The 22,106-nt window shown below is 51.2% G+C and overlaps 2 protein-coding genes and 1 non-coding gene across 5 annotated transcripts in view; all 3 read right to left on the minus strand.

The window, feature by feature from the left end:
- The window catches only part of ATG16L1 (autophagy related 16 like 1), a 32,921-nt gene that overhangs the window by 7,953 nt on the left and 2,862 nt on the right, over positions 1 to 22,106 (minus strand). Inside the window, exons 2-13 of one of the 3 annotated variants that reach the window (XM_054571380.1) lie at positions 21,313 to 21,406; positions 17,785 to 17,890; positions 16,853 to 16,926; positions 15,741 to 15,992; positions 12,330 to 12,395; positions 9,924 to 10,010; positions 9,236 to 9,292; positions 8,967 to 9,014; positions 8,243 to 8,345; positions 5,892 to 5,997; positions 3,080 to 3,150; positions 2,346 to 2,417 (exon numbers count right to left, since the gene is read on the minus strand). In XM_054571380.1, the coding sequence (XP_054427355.1) occupies positions 2,346 to 2,417; positions 3,080 to 3,150; positions 5,892 to 5,997; positions 8,243 to 8,345; positions 8,967 to 9,014; positions 9,236 to 9,292; positions 9,924 to 10,010; positions 12,330 to 12,395; positions 15,741 to 15,992; positions 16,853 to 16,926; positions 17,785 to 17,890; positions 21,313 to 21,406 (1,136 nt within the window). The remainder of the gene's footprint in view (positions 1 to 2,345; positions 2,418 to 3,079; positions 3,151 to 5,891; positions 5,998 to 8,242; positions 8,346 to 8,966; positions 9,015 to 9,235; positions 9,293 to 9,923; positions 10,011 to 12,329; positions 12,396 to 15,740; positions 15,993 to 16,852; positions 16,927 to 17,784; positions 17,891 to 21,312; positions 21,407 to 22,106) is intronic. The other 2 variants (XM_054571390.1, XM_054571399.1) reach the window with 2 other exon arrangements.
- LOC129069158 (small Cajal body-specific RNA 6) lies at positions 7,260 to 7,532 on the minus strand. Its single transcript, XR_008528984.1, has one exon. It is a non-coding gene; the product is annotated as a small Cajal body-specific RNA 6 (non-coding RNA).
- Positions 14,606 to 22,106, minus strand: part of SNORC (secondary ossification center associated regulator of chondrocyte maturation) — a 252,871-nt gene continuing 245,370 nt past the window's right edge. Inside the window, exon 4 of the mRNA XM_054571426.1 lies at positions 14,606 to 14,621. The gene's annotated coding sequence lies outside the window, so the exon portion shown is untranslated. The remainder of the gene's footprint in view (positions 14,622 to 22,106) is intronic.

The following is a 22,106-nucleotide window of genomic DNA, read 5'->3' on the forward strand; positions in this document are numbered from 1 at the left end:
AGCTGCCATTGTCTGAAAGCCAGTCCTCCCTGTGGCCACTTTTCCACGTCACTGTTGGGGGAGGAGGGTTCTGGAGCCCAGTTCCTCAAATCACACCCCAGAGGGCACTGGCTTTAGGCCGGTAAGGGGTCTGCCAAAGCTGGAACCGAGGAAGCCCTGTCCCGGGCGCCTTTCGATGCCAGGCCAGTTCCAGGGTCCTCTTACTGGAAGGGAGTCAAAGCAAGCGCTTATCCAGCGGCTCTTTGCACCTGGCCTCTCCAGCGCCGTTCCCTCCCCACGAAAGTGAAGGGGACGCTGACCAGGGCTTGCAACCTGAGTTCCAGAACATGATACCCACTCGTGTCTTCTAACACCCTCTGTCGACTAGGGTCTAAGTGAAAGCCACGGTCCCCACAGCAGGGGGCCCACTCCCTTCTGTGTGTGATGTGTGCCAAGGGCCTCCTGGTCCCATCCCACATATACCGACAGGACACGGCTGCGAGCAGCCCAGGGACCCACAAGGCCGGCAGTCCAGCACAGAGGACAAGGGCCCCGACGCCAGCCCCCCGCTCGCCGGCGCCCCAGTGTCCTGACATAACCCTCTGCCCCGAAACCCGGCCCACCTGTGCAGGTCTGCTCGCCTGCAAAGCGCCTCCCAAGAGCGTGACCCCTGCCTTCTGAACTGCCCAGCCCCCGGGTCCCCCTCCTGTCACGTCAGGCCCAAAGGCAGACGGCCTCCTGTATGGGGCTCTGCCGATTAGGAGCCGCCGTCCCGCACAGCCCACTAGCCCCTCAGCTGCCTGCGGAACCGGCCAGGCCACCTCTTCCCACTTCCACCATCGCGCTCCCACTGAAAACGCGCTCCAGCACTGGAAGAGGCGCAGCCCGCGGCCCGAGGAGGGCCCAGCCCTGCCTGTGGCCCCCGGCAGCCGACTTGGCCCCTTCCCGCAGACGGGGGGGTGGGGGGCGCACGGGTGGGCCCTTCAGCTGCCACAAGAGGACACAGTCTCTGTCGTCTTCCTGTCCCAGACTCTGAATGTATAGCCCTGGATCTCCTTTCAACTAGGAGTCAGGAATTGTCCCTCTTGACACACAGAGCTGCTGCCAAAGATTTTTGGTAAAATGCCTACCAGTGCCAAGTTCATCCTCCATCTTATCGTCCAGCAGCCTTTACTGAATGAGCTCACGCAAAGACTCCTTCAAGCTTAAGGAGAAAAGCCAGTCTCCATGTCAAGCTCTGTCATTAGAACACAGGGGATATGACCCCCGAGTTTTGGTCTGTGGCGGCATCCGATACACCCCTTGGCAAGCTGGGGTTTCCTCCACGCTGGGCCCGCCGCTGGCCCCTCGGCTCCCGCACAACCCCTTGCGTCAGCTGTCTCAGAGCGGCTGCCCGTCCCCCGCAAGCGTGCCCCTGTGCGTGTCTGTGGCCGCCCTTCCGGCCACCCTCTGTGGTTGTGACTCGATCTTGGAGCCTGTAAGAAACCCAAGTATTGGGTTGGCCAAAAAGTCCATTTTCCCCCCATAAAAGACATTTTTCATTTTCACCAATAACGTTATGGATTTGGATATTGAGTATGTCAGCCGTCTCCTGCTAGCGGCTTCTAGCGGGGAGAGGTGAGGGCGCTGCTAAACATCTTCCAATGCAGATAGCCCCACTGCAGAGAATTATTTGGCCAAAATGTCCATAGCACCAAGAAACTTCACAAACCACTTTTGACACGATCAGTCACAACACCTTCTCCATTCACTGCACAAATCTTTCTTCTCTTTGCATTTCAGTTGCGTTTTTTTCTCTCTTGAAATAAGAAAGTATAATATGCTGAAAATGCCGCATATTTCCTGCCATCTGTAACACTGAAATGGCTGCACAAAAATTCACTGATTTTGATGGGTTTTTTTAAAAATGCACGCTGATGTGATAGCTGTCACAATGCAATCTAACAAAATTGTTTCAAATAAAGTTAAAGACAACTAAGCTCTACTAGAACCATCGTATGGAAAAAAACCAATCGGCCTTTTTAGCTAACTCAGAATATGCTGGCACTGAGATAGCGGAGGCTAAGCTGAGACTGGTACCTAAGAAAGTACCTCGTTCTTATGAACAGGAGTGTTCCAAATCTTTAAGAGAAATATGAGAGTTTCCTACTGTAGATGTTTTGAAACCGAATCTGGGACAAAGTGAGAGTATAAAGTGGCAACAAATTTTCCCAAGGAGGAAAGAAAAGGGCAGGGGAACCAAGCATGATTTTCAGGAGCACACACACAGTCCTCCTACATAAACGGCCCTGCCACTCCCTATACCCTGTGCCTCGATAACCACGTGAAGTCTGGAGATCACGCCAATTTTCCTAAGCGGGCCTTACCCGTAACCGATAATCGTCCACCGTCCAGATCCGGCTTGCAAAGTCATTTGAAGCTGCTAAGAGGTAGGATCCCTGTTGGAATAAAGGGGGGAAACAAATTTCAGCCAAAAGAGGAATTCAGTTCACACAGCACAAACACCCCAGTAATCAAGTCCAAGAAGGTCCAGGTGTCTATATCTACACACCTGGTCCAAACAACAACCGTCATCGCCAGCGGTCTGTCAACTCGCCCGCGTGACACTCAGACATTCCTCCTAAACTCGCTCGCTGTCACCTGAAAGTTGCAGACCCTCCAGCTCAGAATGGAACCCCGCATCCTGTGTTCACTTCCCAACAGCAGATACCAATTCCCTACACTGTGCACGTCGGAGCGTCGCCCAGAGGAACTGACTTCCCTCGCCTCGCCCCCCCCCCCCCGCCGGAGACCTGCTCCTCTCCGGCGCAGGCCTCGCTGGGCACTCCCCCCCCGCCCCCCGGGCTCGGAGCCTGGGCCTGCATCCCGTCTGCAGAGGCGCTGGCTGGCCGGGGGCCTGCCGGCCTGCCCCCCGGCCCAGTCTCCGACTGGGTCGGCCCAGAGTTTGTAATCTGCCTGCATCCTCCTCCAACCCTGACTTCACTCAAGATGAACAGCAGACAAACCAGGTAAGTTATTTTTCAATTTCAAGACCCAGGTGCCTTCAATTGTTCCTAAACGCCTCAAAACTCACCTATTTCCCTGGGTAGTTGATACTTACAGCGCTATCAAATTCAATGCTTGTAATTCCTGCGTTACTGCCGGACAGGGAACCCTTGAACTCGCATTTGTCTGGATAAAAAGAAAGACGGAAGGACAGGAAGGTCAGGCCAAGACGTAAGGTGAAATGGGGCACCGGAAACGCCACGGGAGCCAACTCTGTCTTCAGATCAGCAGTGCTCCTGTGCCATCACAAGAGTTGCCCAGCGGGACAGACTGTGTGAGGCCCGCACACGCTGCTGCTGGTTCCTTCAAAGAAAATTTAGTGTCAATGTAGCAAGAGATTTAGAGTTTCATTCAGTTCTATCTCAGTAAAATTCTCTAATTTACATAAATACATCTCTGGGTTTGACCAGTGTTTGTGCCAACTTAACTATCACTTTTGTGAAAACAGACCATCAAATTTTCAAAATCCACGTGTGATGATTCCCATCTAGGGCCTGAAAAGAGTTTCCGTCTTAGTGACGTGTGACTGGCTCATCGTCAGAATGCCGATTGCGCCAGCTCGGAACTTCTCTGATTTGTCCTTGCACTCACTCCGTGCCCGTGACCCCCAGGCTCTGGCCACCCAGACTCCTTCACCAACAGACCCAGCCACGCGCTCCTGGGTGCTGCCCTCAGGCAGCGCTGGCCCGACACACGGCGATGTCAGGGATGTAAACACAAGCCAGAGGCGCCCCAGTCTCGATGAGGATGAGATTATGCTCCTTTTTTAAAGGGGCAGCATAGAACGACCTTATATAGACAAGCCAGGAAAACAATCAGGGAACCCTTCTAACCAAATTCATAAAAGGGGAGCACGGAATAGGAAACATTTCCATGAACAGCCTTATCTCTTACTCGGTCCTTCTAAATAATAATATGAATATAGGTATGGAGCTGTCAAATACATTTAGGGCTGAGATTATTACTCTGGTCGACGAACCCAACCTCTAAATTTATTTGCAAAATATAACACATTTAAATGGCTCTTCCTGGACCCTAGCTTTCATTAGCTTTTCAAGAGTCAAAAAAAGCTAACATCCACTAATTAAGGTCTTTACTTAGATTATACCTTTACAGACAAAATTATTACTGCAAATTCTAAGAAATATCTCCCTGGCTTATGCTCAAAATATTGGTCTATTTGTTTGGCAGCCAAAATGTAAGCAATGATCACTAAATGCTGCTCCACACAAGAGAGTCACCTCAGAAGAGCAAGCACCTTGTTAAAGCCCGTTTATCTAGAGGGCACCGGCGGAGGGCCTAGGACCCCCACTGGAGCTTCTGCCTCTGACAGACGAACAAGGACGGGACTGCCCTGGGTGGGAAGGGCCATTATCCCGAGGGACAGAACTGCGGCCTGAACAGGCTGTTGGTGGGAATAAAGGCCGTACAATTAGTTAGGACACGACCGGTTATTTGTTGTGAAAACCATAAAACTTGCTGCCGAGTGTCTTATGTTATTCCTGTAGATCTAGGAGAAACTTTTACTCTAGTAACACAAATTATGCCCTGGTACCTATTATGTCAACATTAATTTCAATGACTGTTTACTTCCTCTTTTACAACAAAAACAGCAAATGCTGGTTTCTTCTCATTTTCCTATGGGCACTTTGACTGACCAAGAAGTAAAACAAAAGTATTTCTAGTGTTATTTCTATTTAGTCACAAGGCATAATCAAAATAGACCACCTGCTTAGATTTTTAAAAACCAAACCTCATGAAATTTCTATTCTTATAGTTTTACTATTACTTTATAGCAGTTTCAGCAGTTATCATTCATAAGGTGTTTTGGGGTAAAAGAGCACAAACTCTAACAGGCCCCCACTGGCTGTAACTGCCAGGGATTCAACCACTGAGTCACTCTCCTGAAAATCAAGCGCCAGGCGCGTTTGGGGCTTCACTGGCTGTCCGCTCTGACCCATGGGATCGACAGACAGCTCTCGCTCCAACCACAGACCAGTGACCTACAGCGTCTCCAGCAGCTCCGTCACTTAGGGGAAGCTGTCGTGGCAAACACACGGGATGTGCAGCCAGAAGACCCAGCTCAGCCCCCAGGTCCCACCTCCCCTTTGCCACAGAAATCGCCTACTAGCCATGTGACTCAACTATGTAAGCCTGGTAGTGTCCCCTGGGGCTTCCCATACAGGCGTTACCCGCCTTTCTAACTGCACGGGGGTACAGCGAGACTCAGGCAACGACAGACAGAGGCCCACGGGGACTGCGAGCGCTCGGACGGTGGGCATGTCTGTGCGGCAACTATGGGAACCTGACACAGCGGTTCCTATGAAAACCTTTTCAGCCTATTCTTTGACCTTGCTTTATTAAAATGTACATGTATATTTAACCAAATCTCATGATGTCGAAACTGGGCTATGCCCCAGCTGCAGAACTCTACGAGGTGGTTCGGTGCCACCCCATCCCCGCGTGCTCCGAGGTCATTTCTGAAACAGCATCTAATCAGAGACCAAGGCCGGACTGCAGGCTCCTTGTCTGAGGAGCTGCTTGTTCAGTGCGTTTTTTTCAGGCTGTGCCCACTGGCGGCACTGAGTGCAGTTTCACGTGTAAACTCGAGGGCATGACTGTTTGATTTTTAATTTTCCTTCTAAAATCTGTACTACCTCGGGTGATGCTCTCACTGTATATATCCTGAACACCCCCCCGCCCCGCCCCGTACGTTCACAGCATCTTCCGCCACTACTTGGAAACCCCGAGCAGCCCGCCGCGGCTACCCAGAGTAACTGAAACGGTAATGACGCTCTGGTCAGGCTCCCGAAGCCCACCGGACGCCACCAGCACAGCTGCCTTCTGTGCCTCCCAGGGGACCTCACCTCCGCACGCCTCCCAGAGCTTGACCCTCCGATCCATGCCCCCCGTGGCCAGGAGCCGGGAGCCGGGACTGAACTGCACCGCGTTCACTTCCCCGTCATGCGCGTCCTGCAAGACAAGCACCCCCTCAGTCCCAGGCGCTGTCATTCCCCAGGAGGAGGGGCCAGCCCTCGGACGTCCCACCCAAGGCCGAACACTCATCCCTGAAGGGAGGGGATCCCGGCGTAGACTAACTTGGGTTCCTGGCCCAGGCTTTCCTGAGATTCTATCATGGCTTTATTCTGATACTTAGCAGTTCCATTTATTTAAATACAGTGCAACCTTCCTGAAAAGGATTCAAAATCTATGTGAACTAACTGCTTAAAGTTTTCTCATTAATTTTCTTTCCTCTAAGAATAATTAATTTCAATCTATATTCTTTTAGGATCTTAATAGCTTTAAAGTAAGACTGGGATCACCTGCCTCTTCCGGTCCAGACTGCGTGACACCTACCTCACCACGCACCATATAGCATGGCTCTCGCGACAGAGAAGGATGCCATGGCTTTGTTACCCTGAGGACATTCTAGTGTGGGGTTCTGATCTGGGTGGCTGCTGGTACGAGGGCCACACAGCAGCGTTCGAGTGGGATCCATGGAGACCCTCATGGGTACTAGCGGCGTGACCTCTGCCAAATCTCCTAACTTCTACACAAAAGGACTTCCACAGGTCTCGTGACCTAAGCCTGTGCCTGACCACAAGACCTTCAACAGAAGTGAACAGATGTTATTTGGGGAGAGTTTAAACTCATCAGAGGGAAATCACTGAGTCTGGCATCCACAAGGGAACGCACGCTATGACAAGGGGCATCGGCCAGGATAAGGGAAACCAAGTAGAAAGCATCCCCTCCTAGAATGGGAAGCGAGAATACTAGCAGTTTTCAGTATAATCTCTCTCTTTAAGACCACAGACTCTGACTGAAACATCTGTATTACTGGATGTCACCTGTTACGAAACATAAAAATCGAGTTCTTTTACTCACCACTTCTGTTTGAAATTTCCATAACAAAAAGACGACCATGGGAAACATGGATTACGAGTATCAGATCATTAAACAGGTCATCAATCACTTTCCCAAAAGGTCATTTTGGGAAGACAAAAATCTTATCTTCACATTTGCTCGGGGCCCAAAAAGATGCTAAAACATTATTGCGAGCATGACTTTATCAACTGACTGGATGCAAACGTCACTTTGTTATTTCTTTGCTTGGCGATCTGATTTCCCACCCCTCCTTTGTGTCCCACTGCTGAAAGGCTACACGGCAGGTGACCAAGCCTCTTAGGTCCACGCGAGTCCCCTCCCTGTCCGGTTAAGAACACTCCTCCTGAAGAGGTCTCAGATTGAAAACTTGAGATCACGCACCATCACGCCCACGGCTGCCGCTCGTCAGCCTCCTGGGAGCTGGTTCTGTTGGACAGTTGTCAGCTGTGAGCTGTCCACTCTCAGAAACACACACTGACAGAATCCTGATTATCAGCCGCTCCATGACCCCACGCACACAACTTAAATGTGGTGGGACAAGCAAATGGGCTGCTGGGAGTGGAGGGCAGGGAAGGGACTGTGACATCCGGTGCAGTCAGACCTTTTACCAATCATCATCGACCTCTGGGAGGTGCCCGGGCCCGTGCGGCCGGACTGTCTTGTCCAGGGCAGTTCACTGGGTGCAGGTCTCTAATTATTAAACTTCCTCCTCGCGCCTGGACCTGAAAGCTCCCCCACATAGCAATTGCATCCCACTTTTCCAGCGAGTCCTTCCCTCCCCTGGAAGCGGGCCCCGCGGGTCCCCGCACACAACCTGAGGGGCAGCCCAGCTGTCTGCGCGCCGCTCTTCCCGCCTGCCTGTCCACCCCTTCGTATCGGGGCCCAGCTCGCGACTCCCCCCGACAGCCCTAATCACACAGTGGCTCCTGCCAGGAACTGCCTCCTGTGTCCAACCACGTGCTCCTAACGGTCAGAGGTCACACAGACGTGCGTATGAATAACAAAGCCAACAGTTGCCCTACTTACCCTTCAACGCAGGCCACTGACTGGACTCTGCTCTGCCTATTTCCCTCCACCCTAATCAGCCTTCCTTTGCCCCATCCCTCCTGCCGCCAGGCCTCTCTCTCGGACAGGCCTGTGTCACAGAGGATGGCTGTAATAAATTCTGTCCTCTGAAGCTAAGCAAAGGGCACTAATCCCTCCACCAGACGGGGTCGACAGGTGTGAAGGCCCGACAGAAAGCCAGCCTAGCCACAGCCGGAGGAAGGGCCTGTCCACGGCTGTGCGGTTGCCACACGGGGCTTGGTGTGGGGTGGGGAGAGAGCGTACTTACAAAGACACACACTGCAGTTGTCGGGACCCTCACTTCTTTACTAGAACCAGGGTGAGTATCCACATTATCCTGGGGAGCTGGAAGGGAAGAGACAGAGCGCCTCCTAGGGAGGAATATAAAGGAGAGTGTTAGACAAGACCGCACGAGGCTGATCGTCCATCAGGTGAGGATGAGATTCAAAAACCTTTTCTTAACCACCAGCTTCTTCTCCCTTCTAGACCCTTTACAGAATGAGTGGCCAAATGAGAAGCATCCTCACTTCGACAACAGCTAGGAAGAGAGGCGGCCCACACTGGTACTCTGCTTGCCAATTCACGGGGCCCAAAACCCAGCACTGAGGAGCAATCCTGAATAGCTGCTTCCCCGCCAGTGAGCTCCTGGGACACTGTCTCAGCGTGATGCAACCGCTGGCTCAGGAGGAGCTCACTGGTGTTTTTGTAAAACAATTTAAAGACATTCTATGCCTAGTCACAGTCATCCTCAGCGCGCAGCGCGGTCAGGGCGAGGTCGGACGCAGGGCAAGAAACAGCGGCGAGAGTGTGGCTGCGGGACAAAGCGCTCACCCGTCGCCCTGCCCAGAGGCTGACGGCATCCCTAGGAACATGCAAAGCGTCTTGGTTAGCACATGGACACGGGTGATCGGGGGTAGTGAAGCGGTGATCAGCACAATTACCAGCGACCCGCACCCGCATGCCGGGGTAACGAGAGTGGAGAATGGTTTCACCTGGCAGCATCAGAAGAGTGATGTCCCAAAAGGGGCGACTCGGACAGACTAAAGGGTAAGGCCAGAGGTCACCACGCAGCGAGATTAAGAGAAAGGAAATTGAGGAAAAAGGAAGAAGCTAAATGAAAAGCTGAAATTAAGGCATCTGTATAGTCTGCACCACTGAAATTCTGGTGTGCGCTTACAAAAAATGACAATAAATCATGTACACAGGCTTAGGTATATTCACATACACACCGACAAGGGAAAGTGAAGGTCTTCTAACCTACCCAAAGATATTAGTGATAGAATCCAGAAGGCCTCCAGCAGGCTGCGAGAGTCGCTTACTAAAGAGGAGGGGAGGATAGGTTTAAACCTTAGAAACATGGTTCCCAAATCATCAATCAATAAAAACAGCCCACAAAAACAGGTTCCTGAGGATACATCTCCCGCTGAGTTCCCAAACCCCAGCCAAGAAACCCATCACAGCAGAAACCGCCAGCCAGCAGCGGGCAGGCAGGGGGAAAACCCAACCTCGCCAAGTTTTAAAAGAAACAAGATGCCCTAGCATTAAGTCACCTTCGCTGGAAACAATACTCCTGACAATGAAGCCCTCTAACTGGCTGTTAATAGCCAACCCCCACCCCTTTCGTCCTGCTCTCCCAAGGAAAAGGAGCCCCGGAGCCCAAGAAGAACTAGAGTGTGACCTCAACAATCGCCCTACCTGACAAGGTTCGAGCTGCCCGCCTCTGAGGAGGCCGCTTCACTTCACAGCTGGCGGCCGCTCTAAGGGACGCCCACCCCCCCTTACTAGAGCGCAAGACGCGGACACGAGGAGCCCGCCGGCCCCTGGGGTTGTGCGGGAGGGGCAGGAGCGCGGGAAAGAGGCTTCGGGGCCTCCAACTGCGCTGCCGTGGCCACGACGTGCTGTCAGACTGCGCCCGAGCTCTCCTTGTCCGGCCAGCCCTGGCTACTTACGAGGCCGCTCTGCTGATGGCTCGCATGGGAGACGCGTCCTCGGTGTGGTCAGAGGTCTCATCCACAATGACTTCGATGTCATCGTCCCTGGAAAGAAGGGCCGTAGGCTGGGTCTTTGGCTCTGCGACGAGCCTGTCCTGCAGACGCTAACATCACCTGTTCGCACACCAGCTGTGTGACTTTGCCCTGACAGCAGATGGTTAAGGTTCCCTGGCGGAAAAGGGGCTTCGTGCTCTGAGCATTCAACCGGTTCCATTCAAATCCAGAATTCCAACCGGAAATAACCTTAAAAGGGAGCTTTTGAGCCTTTAATCCCACTTGGAAAGCAATTAAATAATGGTTTATTATGTACCAAACCACGTAACCAGAACCAAAGTAGATTATTTCCACCAGAAGTCTGGTTCGCAGCTGAAGGGCTTGGGCGTCAAACAGCTGGACTGGACTCACCACTAACTAGTTCCCACGAGACAGGTGGAGGGGCACAGAGGACAGGAAGGGACGGTTACAGAGCACAGGAAATCGAGTGTAGGGAGAAGGTCCTGGTAAACATGAAAAGCGGTCGATAAAAGAGCAATGTAATCAACAGTGGCCTTAATGACCATTTCACACATTACTCTGAGAAGCTAAAAAACAGGGGAAGCAAGATCTAAAAACAATTCATTTTGACTCTGAGTATTTTCTGTTTAATGTGCTTGGTGCTCCCGACTTCTGGGGAGCCCCCCGCACTTCACATGACGTCATCCAGTTCTAGGAACTCATTCCTTTGCCGTTGTTTGTCCCACGGGATGCAAAGCACCCCTAGAATTCCCTTTCTTGCCCCTCTGCCTGGTAGGGAGGATGGTAAGTAAGTATTCTGGTCTTAGTGACCTCCTACCGAAGAACTGCAATCTTCATGGAGAGATAAACAGTAAGATGTAATAACCCAAGACTGTATCACCTAACTTTTGGATTCACAAGAACTTGAAAGCAAGATTTTTTTCACAATTGACTGCCTGGATTAAGTAAATATATACTTAAGAACCTGTTACCAAGCGAGTTAAACCAAGTCAAGGTAAACCTATTTTCCTTGGCTATGGCTTCTAGGACCATGTAAATGAATGCAGCCGGGCCAGGGCACAGAGGGGAACAAAGGCGGCCTGAAGAGGGAGAACAAGGCCGGGCTTTCTTTTCTTCTCCGCTGTGGTGTGGGGGGGTCACTTGTGTTCACACAGGGTGACAACAGACCAGCAGAGACGGCAGGAGTGGCAAACATGAGCTGGGCCTGTGTAAGTGCTTCCAGGGAGAAGTTCACAGCCACAAAGGTACTCAGAGCTCCGCAAAGGCCCAGGGCCATGAGCAAACACCAGGTTTGGCAACTGATTACCAAACACTTCACAGATGCAAATGCCCGTTCCCCCAGAAACTCCTCTCCTAGGGGAGCACAGGGACCACGAGCACAAGGGGCATCCTTGGACGTGGACACCCCTGGGTCCGCATCCTAGCACGCCCCTTTCTGTGTGTCCGACCTGCCTAAATCACGCCACACCTCGCCACTGGTTTATGCTGGCAAATAGGAGGCAGACAAATGAGGCTTTGTAAGCTGGCATTTTTAAATCAAATCTCACTTCCAGGTCAGTTATTTATCTACTTTGTAGTTTTGGGAACACACGTGTGAAGTTCCTTTTCCGCATCTGAGTGTGGAAGAAATGTACACTCCACCTAAAACAAAGGCTTGGCGTGAGAACCTTCTTATTTTCTTATCAGTAAAGACCTCTGTCTGGTAGCTCACTACTCACTGAATTTAAACCACTCCCCTCCACTTATATGGAAGCGATGTTTTAAAAACTAGATCATAATTCTGATACCAAATTCCAGAATGTATGTCAATAGAAAAGGAACACAGCCTGAACAGGAGGCAAAAGGAACGCGGTCATTAACACTGCCAGCACCTGCAAGCAAAGCTCTGGGTCTCAGGAAGCCGCACCCCCCGTCCCCAGGCCAGGGAAAGCTCTGGCTGATTCCGTTCCTTTCGTTCCAGGAGACCCCCATCTCTGCTTGCACTTCAACAATTTGCCCAGACGTCCACGTAAAGTCACAAACCAAGAGAGCGGGAGAAAGAGCCCAGCCCAGCATCGCACTGCCCAGCCCCACTCAGAGCAGGACAGGGGCCAGTGCCGACAGGAAACGGCGAGGCGGTCAGCTGTCCCGGGCTCAGGGGGTTGGGACTCACGCTCACAGCGCGTGAGCAGTACAAACAGGCACAGCTTTCTGGGAGGTCATGGGTGTTCTTTAATCTCCTCCCTTAAATCTTTTACCTTTCTTTCGCCAATCTATAAAATGGTTTTATGGAAATTTTAACATAAACTATTTAAAAAGAGTGAATCAAATTGTTAAGAGCATAGTTTTGTTTTGCGTATCTCTACTTACTGTTCGACTGGCAGAGGTTCCTTCGCTGCTTCTGCGAGCTCCTTCTGCAGCCGGGCTTGCCGCCTCCTATTAAAAAAAAACCACGAACAAAGCCCACTATTTCTGTTTGCTGTAGACAGCACGGGGCTTTGGCTCTTAATAAATGAGCTCTAAGAAAACATCCAAACACTTGGTGCATTCACTGCCCCAGACAGAGATACCAAAGTCTCAGACCCACACCGGTAACAGCAGCGAGGATCGTGTTATAAAGGATTTCAGGGCAAAGCCCGGAGGAAGGACACCGGTGCTAGAGGAGCCGTGAACCAGCCAGGGAGAGGGCTGCTCAGGACAGAGAGGCACACCGGCCGTTTCCAGGGCTGGTCCGGGTGCCGCGACTGAGCTTTCTGCAGCAGACAGTCTCCCACGAACATACCAAGAGCACGAAGAGTAATGGTTAAGATTTACTTAGAATGTGTTAAGCTTGTGCCTGGCTCGGTATTATCGCGGTGGTTTTAACTCGTTCAGCCCTCACTGCGACGCTCAGAGGCGGGGTGGCGTCGTCCCCCCAGAGGGCCAGGGAGTCCTGAGTCATCCAAGAGCACATGCCTTCAGTTTGCCACCGTCTGGACCCGGAGGCCTCGGCTGTGGCAAGGTTTCGATGCTGCCAACAGCCACCTCCGCTCTCGTTAACGCTGTTTTTGTCCTCCTTCCCCAGCCCTGAGCGCAGGTGTCCCCGACTTTTCTGCCTTGGCCTCGCTCTGGGGGCTCACCCCCAGCCCAGACCTCTAGTCCTGCTGCTGCTGCTGCTGCGCTCCAGTCACGATCCTGCTACTATTCTTTTTAAGCTTCAGGCAGAAAGATTAGCTCTCAAAATGGGGAAAAGTCCTCTAGGTGACATATCTGAATCTTGGGAAGGAACAAGGTTATAACTTGAAAAAAGTATGTTTCAATCGTAATTTTATACCTGGAAGATGAAAAGTAAGTTTTACGAGACAAGTGACAAAAAAACCAGCATAACAAATGTTTCCCAGCTGGAACACACCCCTAAAGACTGTCTCTGAGGGCAAAGCAGCATCTCGGGGTGGGGTGTGTGGGCAACGCTCCCCCACAGGAAAGGCCCCTGTCGGCTAGGGGGTCCCAGGCAGCCCCAGGGTCCGGGGCGGGGGAGGGGAAGGAAACCCCGGCGCCGGCCCTCACTAGAAGAGCTGAAAGGAGGCAGCCCTCCGACTCCTTCGGTTACACAGCAGCCTGGCGCCCGACTGTGGGCACAGGCCGCAGCCTAGCGAGGCAGGCGGGACCCGAACAGCTACTTCAAAGCAGCGCGCCACTCTGAGCCAGGTGAACGGAAGCTGCTAGGAGGAGGAGGAGGAGGAGGACAGTAATGGGGAGGCGGTGGCAGGGCAGGGAAAGCTTCTAAGAAGGAACAGTCTGAGGAAATGAAGAGTCCCCAGGCCTCACGCAGACAGGCAGACGATGCCAGGTTCTCGCGCACACCCCACCCCCCGACACCCAGAGGACCATTTCCACCCGAAAGTCTGTGCTGCGTTCATGCACGGTGCGGCCGCAGGGCCCCTCCGCAGCCCAGCTGCCCGCCCACCTCTCCCTCCAGCGCACAGAGCGGGGCTCCAGGGCAGCTCTGCCGCCGTCCCCACCCTCCGGCCGCCCTGGCGTTCCGAGGCCTAGGCCGAGCTATTTCCCTCCCAGGGAACACCCGACGGGAAGACCGTCTCTACCATATTATGAAATACTTCTAGGTATTTTTTCATAAGATGGTAGAAACTTAAGAAAGTTAGAAAATATAGAAAACTAAAAAAGAAAAACACTCACTGTATGAAAACATCACCACTGACTTATCTCCCGGGGACACACTGCGTCCACGTTTCCACTGCTACGAACAATGAGCAGCCGCCATACTCCGGAACCGTCTCACGGCCTCCCGAGGGTGCGGCCCAGCCAGAGGCTCCCTCCCCGGCACCCTGGCGTCCTCCAGGCTGTGTGAACGGGCCGCCCATCACCACCCTTTCACCCGCCTCCCAACGGCCCTTTGGGCCGGGTTTACCGGCTTCGGTCACTTCTTTCATGAGCTGTCCCTCTGGGCGCTCACTAATCCTTACTGACACTGCTAAAAACATCTGTTTTAGAGCAGCATGTCCTGATTGGTTGATTGTGTTCTTTGATGTTAAGAAACCTAAAAATTTTACACAGCCCACTCTTTATTTCCATTCCTTTTAATGTTTAGAAAGTCCTCCAGTACTCTTATTTAGGAATCTTTCACAAAGTAAACAGCAGGCAGTCACTTTTTTTTTTTTTTACCTCTACCTTATGGTTCTATTTCAATATGTTATTTGGAAGAGTCAGTGCTATTATTAAGACTCATTTTCGTGCACTCATTCTTTTGGATTAACTGCAATAATCTTTTCAAATTCTAAACTACTTACGTAGGATTTAAAATCCTACGTTCGAATCTCTGGTGAACTCTCATTATTAGTTTCTCAAATGATTTCCTTTCTTAGGTTTCCTTGGGGGACCATCACGACCGCCACCCCCCTGCGCCTGCCCCATCAGCCCTGCGCCTGGCATCCTGTCCGGTTGGACGGGCAAAACCTCTGAGTTCAGACTGGGGCCCCTTCCTTCTTCTGTTCCTGGTTCGGATGGGAATGCACGTGGGACGGTGGACCTTTGCCACGCACGTATCAGACCCTCTGGGGCAATTTTCACAAATTTCCCTCCAGAGACTGACTCCTAGTGCCCCTGTTAAGCATCCTATTGGCTCTTTTTATTAAAAGATTTTGTTTCCAGTTTAAAGGTTTTTTCACCCCCCTGCTCCCCCCTCCCCCTGCCCCCAGGATTGGGAGCTGAGTCTGAGCGAATGACCATGTTGGGATCTATTAAAATGGTCACATCATTTATTCTCTAACAAGATATATTTAATTGTTTCTCCAATAAACACTCTCTTAATTCCTGAGTTAAATTCTAGCAGAACTGCAGTAAATTTTGTAAAAAATGTACCAATGAGTTTGATTTAGGAATTTCATATACATGTTCATGTGAGGTTGCATACTAGCAAAATCAGAATTTTTGGTATGGGCCTAAATAATTTTACAAAACTTGGGGGGATTTCAATCTTTTTCTAATTCTGGTTTAATTTATATTATTCAAAAACTAGCTTTTCTCTTCCAAACACTGAAGGAATTGACTGGCAAGAACAGCACGGGCCACGGCCCTTGGAGAGGTGGTCCTCCGCTCGGCGGCCAGGGTGCTCCTGGAAACGCCAACCCCGCCAAACCCCTTTAAACCGCCCGGGCTATTCCCAGTTCCAGCAGCGCTTTCTGGCCCCCCCACCCTGTGGCTGCAGCTCCCAGGCTCGCTCCCTTGTTCTCAAGGGCAACTCCACGAAACAAGGAACCTCCCCGCTGTGGGTCCGTTTCCCACCTTGAATCCTTTTCATTCTCGGCGTTGAGGCGGTTGGCTTCCTGGGCTTTCTCGGCCATCCAGCGGGTGACCAGCTCCTGGTTCTCCTCCGAGGTTTTCCTCAGCTTCTCCTCCAGGGCCGTGAAAGTGATCTGCAGGGCATCGTACTCATCCTTCAGGGTCTGGTTGGCCCTCTCAAGGTCCTGCAGCTTCGTGCGCAGCTCTTGGCACTCGGTCTCCAGGGCGGAGATCGTCTGCAGGCACTCCGCGATTCTGGAAGCAGGGCACGCAGGGGTGGGACGGCGCCGGGGGCACGGGACCCCGGACCCAGCCGGGCGCTCGGGCACCTCGGCTCGGGCACCTCGGCCATCACACCGGCCCCACAGGAAGGCTTCACTTCTACTCCGCCTCACTCGGCCGAGCCCCGCCCCAGCCCCGCCCCAGCCATTGGCAGGACACCCCACTAGGAGAGGAAGCAACTGCAGTCACAGTCGTCCAAACTGAAGGACTGTTACAGCACCTTTTGGAGAAGCAGGATCTGAAGGAAGAGGGAGCTTCTGGTGCTTAACCTGAGTGGTCAACAGGGGCGTAAGAGGCTGGAAACCCTGTGTATTCCGCCGGCTCTATCGTTCACTGAGCAAGAATGCCCGACAGAGCCCCCCGCCTTTCTAGGCCTCTAGACGCCCCTCGGTATGAGGAGGCAAAAGGCACAGCTGAAACTGAGGCTTGGTTCCCTGTTTATCTTGTCTGCCAGGCTTCTCCTGCACTGAGCCTAATCCCGCCCACAAACTCATTCCTGTCCTCGAGGCCCACACACTGGCTACCCGGGCCGTCTTCACCACAGCAGACACCAGCTGCCACAGCCGGTGGCCACTGCGAGAAGCGTGACTGCCCCGGGGGCCCTCCCCAGGAGTGTGCTGGGGCCCTGGAAGGCTGCGGCACTGTCCTTGCCTCTCCCCCTCACAGCAGGTAGAAAACCATCCCATGTCACACATGCACGAAACCAGCACCCCTGCTGAGCCCACTGCGGCTGCCACTTGCCCCCGATCAGCACCGGCCCTGCTCACAAGAGCACAGGAAAGAAAATGGTGCGAGCCCGCGACCAGCCCAAGGGGGGCATTGCCTCTACTCACTTTGCTTCATTCATCTGCATCTCCCTGTCCTTCTGCTGCATTTGGTTATTCAGGTCGATCACCAGCTGGGCTAACTAGGGGGTAACGAAGAACACGTTCATGAATACGAGACGTCAGGGCCTCAGCTGGAAACTAAGCAACAGCGTGTGACTTTATCTTTAGGAAAGAAATATAGGGACATGACGCATCCCTGCCAACGGCAGGCTCGGTGGGTGCAAAGGCTCCAGGTGGCCGCCAGGTGCTGAGGAGGACGCCGGTCTACTCCATCACCCCAAGAACTTCTGCATGCTCTTTTGCTGATAAAATGATCGATTCAGCTGATCTATAAATTGTACATTTTCATAATTTGCCATCATAATACCATCCAGGGTCAACACAGCCCAGGATTTGATTCTTTCTCATGATTCTTCCTGAAATTTCAGGATTCTCTCTCAAAACCTTTTTAAAAAATTTCTTTATTGAGGCAACATTGGTTTATAACGTTATAGAAGTTTTAGGTGTGCGACACTATATATAATTCAGCATGTGTATTCTGCACCAAAAGTCTAGTTTCCATTCGTCACCACGTTAGAGACCCTTTGCCCGTTTCGCCCCTCCCCGCCCCCTCCCCTGGTAACCGCCCATCTGTGCTGTGCCTGTGAGTTCTCTCACCAGTTCTGTGAAGGCACAGGTAGGACTTTCAGTGGGCCAAGCAGAAAGCTTCTTTCAAGTTTCTTTACTTGTCCCTTTCCTGCCACCTTGGAGCATGACGCCCGGGCCATTATCGCGGTGGCTCGCCCCCTTGCTGATGGAGGCAAAGGCCTCACACCTTTCCCGCCGTTTCTCTCCCTCAGACAGAGCTGGCAATGCCACACGCGGCCAGGGAGGCCGCCCGTCCACCCCGCCGCGAGACCCACACAGAGCGGAAGACAGGTGGGGAGCGCTGCCTTTACCTCCCCGCGCTTCTTGTGCAGTTCAGTCAGCTCTTCCTGGTGCTTCATCCTTAGCTGGGCCATTTCCTGCAGCTGGCCGTCATTCCAGGCGCCATCGTGGCCGGGACTGCATCCCCAGACCAGGCAGATGAGAGAACGCGCGAAGAAAGAGAACGGGGGAAAGAAATCAGAACTCAAGACCCCCCAAACAGGTAGTTGAACAATTAACTCCACAATTTCAACCCTGAACATGACAACATAGCAATCAATAAAGAGGGTCAGTTTCTCCAGGCGAGGGGAATAATAAGTCACTACCAACCTGACGCAGAAAGTGGGAGACCAGCCACCCCCCAAACCACCAGGCGTGTCAGGAGCGAAGGTGAGGTAACTATAGAGGAGCCAAGCAGGCCACTCACTGGGCAAGCCTGCGAGTACCAGCTCTGTGCTGGGCGCCGCTCCCAGGGCCGGGCAGGGCAGCGCGCACAGAGCTCTGCACCCACGCAGCTGACCAGCAGCTGAGAGCCGGGGGGTAGCACACAATCCCAGGAGGGCAGGTGGTCGGTGTGCTGAGAAAAACCAAGCAGGGCTGAGAGGGGAACAGAGAGACAGGGGTCCTGTCCCATGCAGTTAACTACAGGCAGCTTCTCCAAAGTCGTGTCGTGCACGACCAGAGACTAGAAGGAAATGTCCAGGAAACCTACTTAAAAAACTACTGGAACCCATCATTTCCAGGCTGAAGAGTTTAATTTTAATCTATTTATTAGGCAAAGGGATTAAAACACTTAAGAGGGAAGTTAGATAACTGATATAAGTAAAGCTTTTAAAGATTTTTAAAATTTCATTAAATGTATTGGCGTGGTCCTGGTCAGTAAAATTATACAGGTTTCAAGTACACAATTCTATTAAGCTTAGTCAGGACAAGAGGGGCAGGACGAAGGAGACAGGAGGGAGAAGGAAACTTAAATGGCGTCGCTGGTGCATAATCCCAAACCCAGATTTAATACCTGATCTATCTGCAGGTCCAACCTCTCCCAGATTAACTAAGCAGCCTAGAAGTTTCTGGGCAACGCCAAAAAGGTAACGCCACAGGGGCCCTCTCCATTTTCTCCCTCCCCAAAGAGACAATCTGCCGGATAAAAGCTCCTGGGAGGGGCCACAGTCCTTTCTTTTATTTAGTTAGTAACTCCCTTGCCCCACCCTTCTTCCTATAAAAGCCTCCTATTTTGTAAACTCCTTACAGGGCCCTTCTAGTTGCTAGAGGAGATGCTGCCAGATTCACAAATTAGATCTTAAGATATCCAACTAGATCTTCAAATTCACTCAGTTGAATTTTTTTTAACAAACCCCGCCAGGCAGCCATCTTCTGCTGCACTGACCACACCAGCAAAAGCACCTTGCGTCGGTCCCCCTACCAGACCTGGTTCCTCAAGAGCAGGGGCGCCTAGCTTGTCTCTGCGTCCCTAACACCTGGTCCAAGTCACACTAAATACCTGACTGCAGAGATTCCTGCCACAGTGCAGGAAGGGAAGGAGCGGGGGAGGGGGGGTGTGGCAGCGAAATAAATGTAAACTGAGAGACAGCTGCACAGGGGACTGTGGGCGGAGTCAACAGGCCTGGGGAACTGAATGTACGTGGGGAGGGATGCGATCCCCCAGGGAAAAAGGAACCACAGAAGACTCGTGGAAAAGGCCAGGAGAGGCCTGATTAAGAACACAAGTCTGTGGGGGAAGGAAGGCGTTCCAATTGAATTACAGCCCCTGTGATATTCAGCCAAAAGAACTGTTTGACATTCACTCACAGAACCTTTCTTTTTAAGATTTAGAGACAGGGAGGGAGAAAGGGAGAGAAACATCACTGTGTGGTTGCCTCCCTCGCCCCTCGCCCCTCGCCCCTCGCCCCCCACCCAGGCATGTGCCCTTGATTGGGAATCGAACCGGCGGGCGACCCTTTAGTTCATAGGCCTCCGCTCAATCCACTGACCCACACCAGCCAGGGATACTTACAGAACCTTTCTAAGCAAGTCAGTTAGACTGACAGATAAATACAGGAATATAATCACCAAGGGACTAACCTGGTAAAAATAAATTGTTCTAAACTTTCCATTGATTGATTTCAGATGAAAGGGTGAAATGGTATTCTATACACCTAAAATTGACCAGGACACTGAACCAAGTATTCTTGCTCTCAGTGCTACAGAAGGCCTCCCAGCCAGGGACACTCTGCGGGACTGCTACTAGGCAAGGGTGGAGCCGGGGCCACCTGTTCCCCTTCCCCGCGTCAGTGAGCCAGGAAACCCTCGCGCCCTCCGCGGAAACACGGGTGGCCGACAGTCAGGCACACAGCCCGCTCCGCCGCAGGGGCAGAGACATACAGCCACTCCTGGCATTTCTGGTTGGTTTTTTTTTTAAACTCTGGATTATTGTCAACCTTGTTCTTAAAGTTGCTAAATGTTAACTAATGTGAACATAAGGCAGTTTTAGAGCAATAATGGGTACTCTTTCCATACAAACCATCAAATTTAATATGGAAACACAAACACATGGGAAAAGAAAATAGTAAGAACCCAGGATGGTTCCATTTCAGCTACTTTGATGAAGAATGGCTTTCAGGTTTTTGGACTATGACTCTCAAAAAGAAACATAGTTTACATAAGTGACCCAAGTGAACACATCGTATCCCCACCACGAACACATATGTGCATATTTAATGAGACGATACTCACCCTCCTATAAAAAATGCAGCTCTTTTTCCTAATCTTTCTTTTTAAAAAGAGGGCTTGTTGCAACCGGTTAGTTTAATTTCACAATCTACTAAAATATGCTGAAAAACACTGAACACAAACACATCAAATAGACCTGCCTGGTACAGAAAGCAACTGATGGCAACGTTGTGTTAACAAGATCGAGGTAGATGGGCTGCAGAGCGCCCGCCGGGTGAGGCGGCGACCGCGGTGCAGCCGGCCAGAGGCGAGCCCGGCCTAGCGACCTGCCTCCAGCAGCTTCTCCAGCTTACAGAGCCCTACGAATGACAGCCCTTCAGGGTGGGCCTGTCCCTGCCATAAAGAAGTGGTTTTAGTTAACGCATTTGGCTGTCCAGAATGTACACCCGTGTTTTTGGCCCAGACTTTCAGGTGAAAAAAAATCATTCGCTTTAATTGTTTAATTCAATTATTTATTTGTATTTAGATACTTGCTTTTTGTATTCTCATATTCCAGGGTATTATTTTGCAAACAGATATCGTCATTGCTTTCTAGAGTTACACTTTTAACACATGAGCATAAATAAAATAATTAAATACATTTATATAGATATGGAATTAGCGCTATCCATGCATCATGCACGTCCTTATTTTTCCCTCAAAAATCTGGGCAAAAAAGTGCACTGTATTATATATGGCAAAAAATAGTATCTGGCTTCAGAGGTTCTTATCTAAAAGGGGCTGACAAAACCAGGAACACAACCTGGTTTGCTTCTAAATTAGAGAAGTGACAACTGAACTAATTTCAGTTAAGGAGGACATACAGATGGTACAGGAGAGTTTCAAAATACCTTATCTCATGCCTGTTGGGTATGTCCAGCTTTTCCGCTTGTAGCTTCTGGGCCAGCACTGAGTGAAGGTCTGACTTTTCCAGTAACTTATTATCTACCAAAAAAAAAAAAAAAAAAAAGGTGGAGGACAGAAAGAGAGAGAAAAAAATCAAGCTCTTTATTAGAACCGACATACTTTTTTCTTTTTTTACTACTTAATGTCTTATCAAGATTTGGACAAAAAGAAACCCCAGAAGACTGGGTAGGTTTCACTTTTATTAGGTATCAAAGTACTAAATACTGTACTTTGTCACCAATTATAACAATTACCCAAAACCCAGGAACATGGATGCTTCAGATGCTGCTTGCCCTAAGCAAGGGCAGCCCAGCCAAAGGAACCTATGCAAACAATCTTGCAAGAAGGATCCCCCTATTAAAGGCAGTCGAAAATGCTTTCTATTCCCAGTTACCTATGTCTACTCGGGAGTTAAAAATAAGAAATGTACCAAACACAATGGAGAAACGAAATACTATGTACCTCTAGGTAATACAAAACACCTTATTATTACATTTGGACAATTTCATTTTCAGATCAGGGCACTAGGGAAACAGATATGAATGAGAGCTCCAGTGCCCTGGGGTGGGTGTGGGGAGCGCCGAAGTATAAAAAGGAAGAGAAGAGTAATCCTTGACTCGTTCTCTCCGATGGTTTCATAGGTGAAGATGACGGTCCAGCAGGGAGGGCTGGCAGAGCTGTCTGAGGGGCGGCTGGAAATAACAGCTGGAGCCAGCACGTGCAAGACGGGCAGGATGAG

The sequence above is a fragment of the Pteronotus mesoamericanus genome, unplaced genomic scaffold, assembly GCF_021234165.1.
Source record: "Pteronotus mesoamericanus isolate MK-2021 breed Mesoamerican mustached bat unplaced genomic scaffold, CSHL_Meso_final contig_1018, whole genome shotgun sequence".
NCBI classification, from domain to species: Eukaryota; Metazoa; Chordata; class Mammalia; order Chiroptera; family Mormoopidae; genus Pteronotus; species Pteronotus mesoamericanus.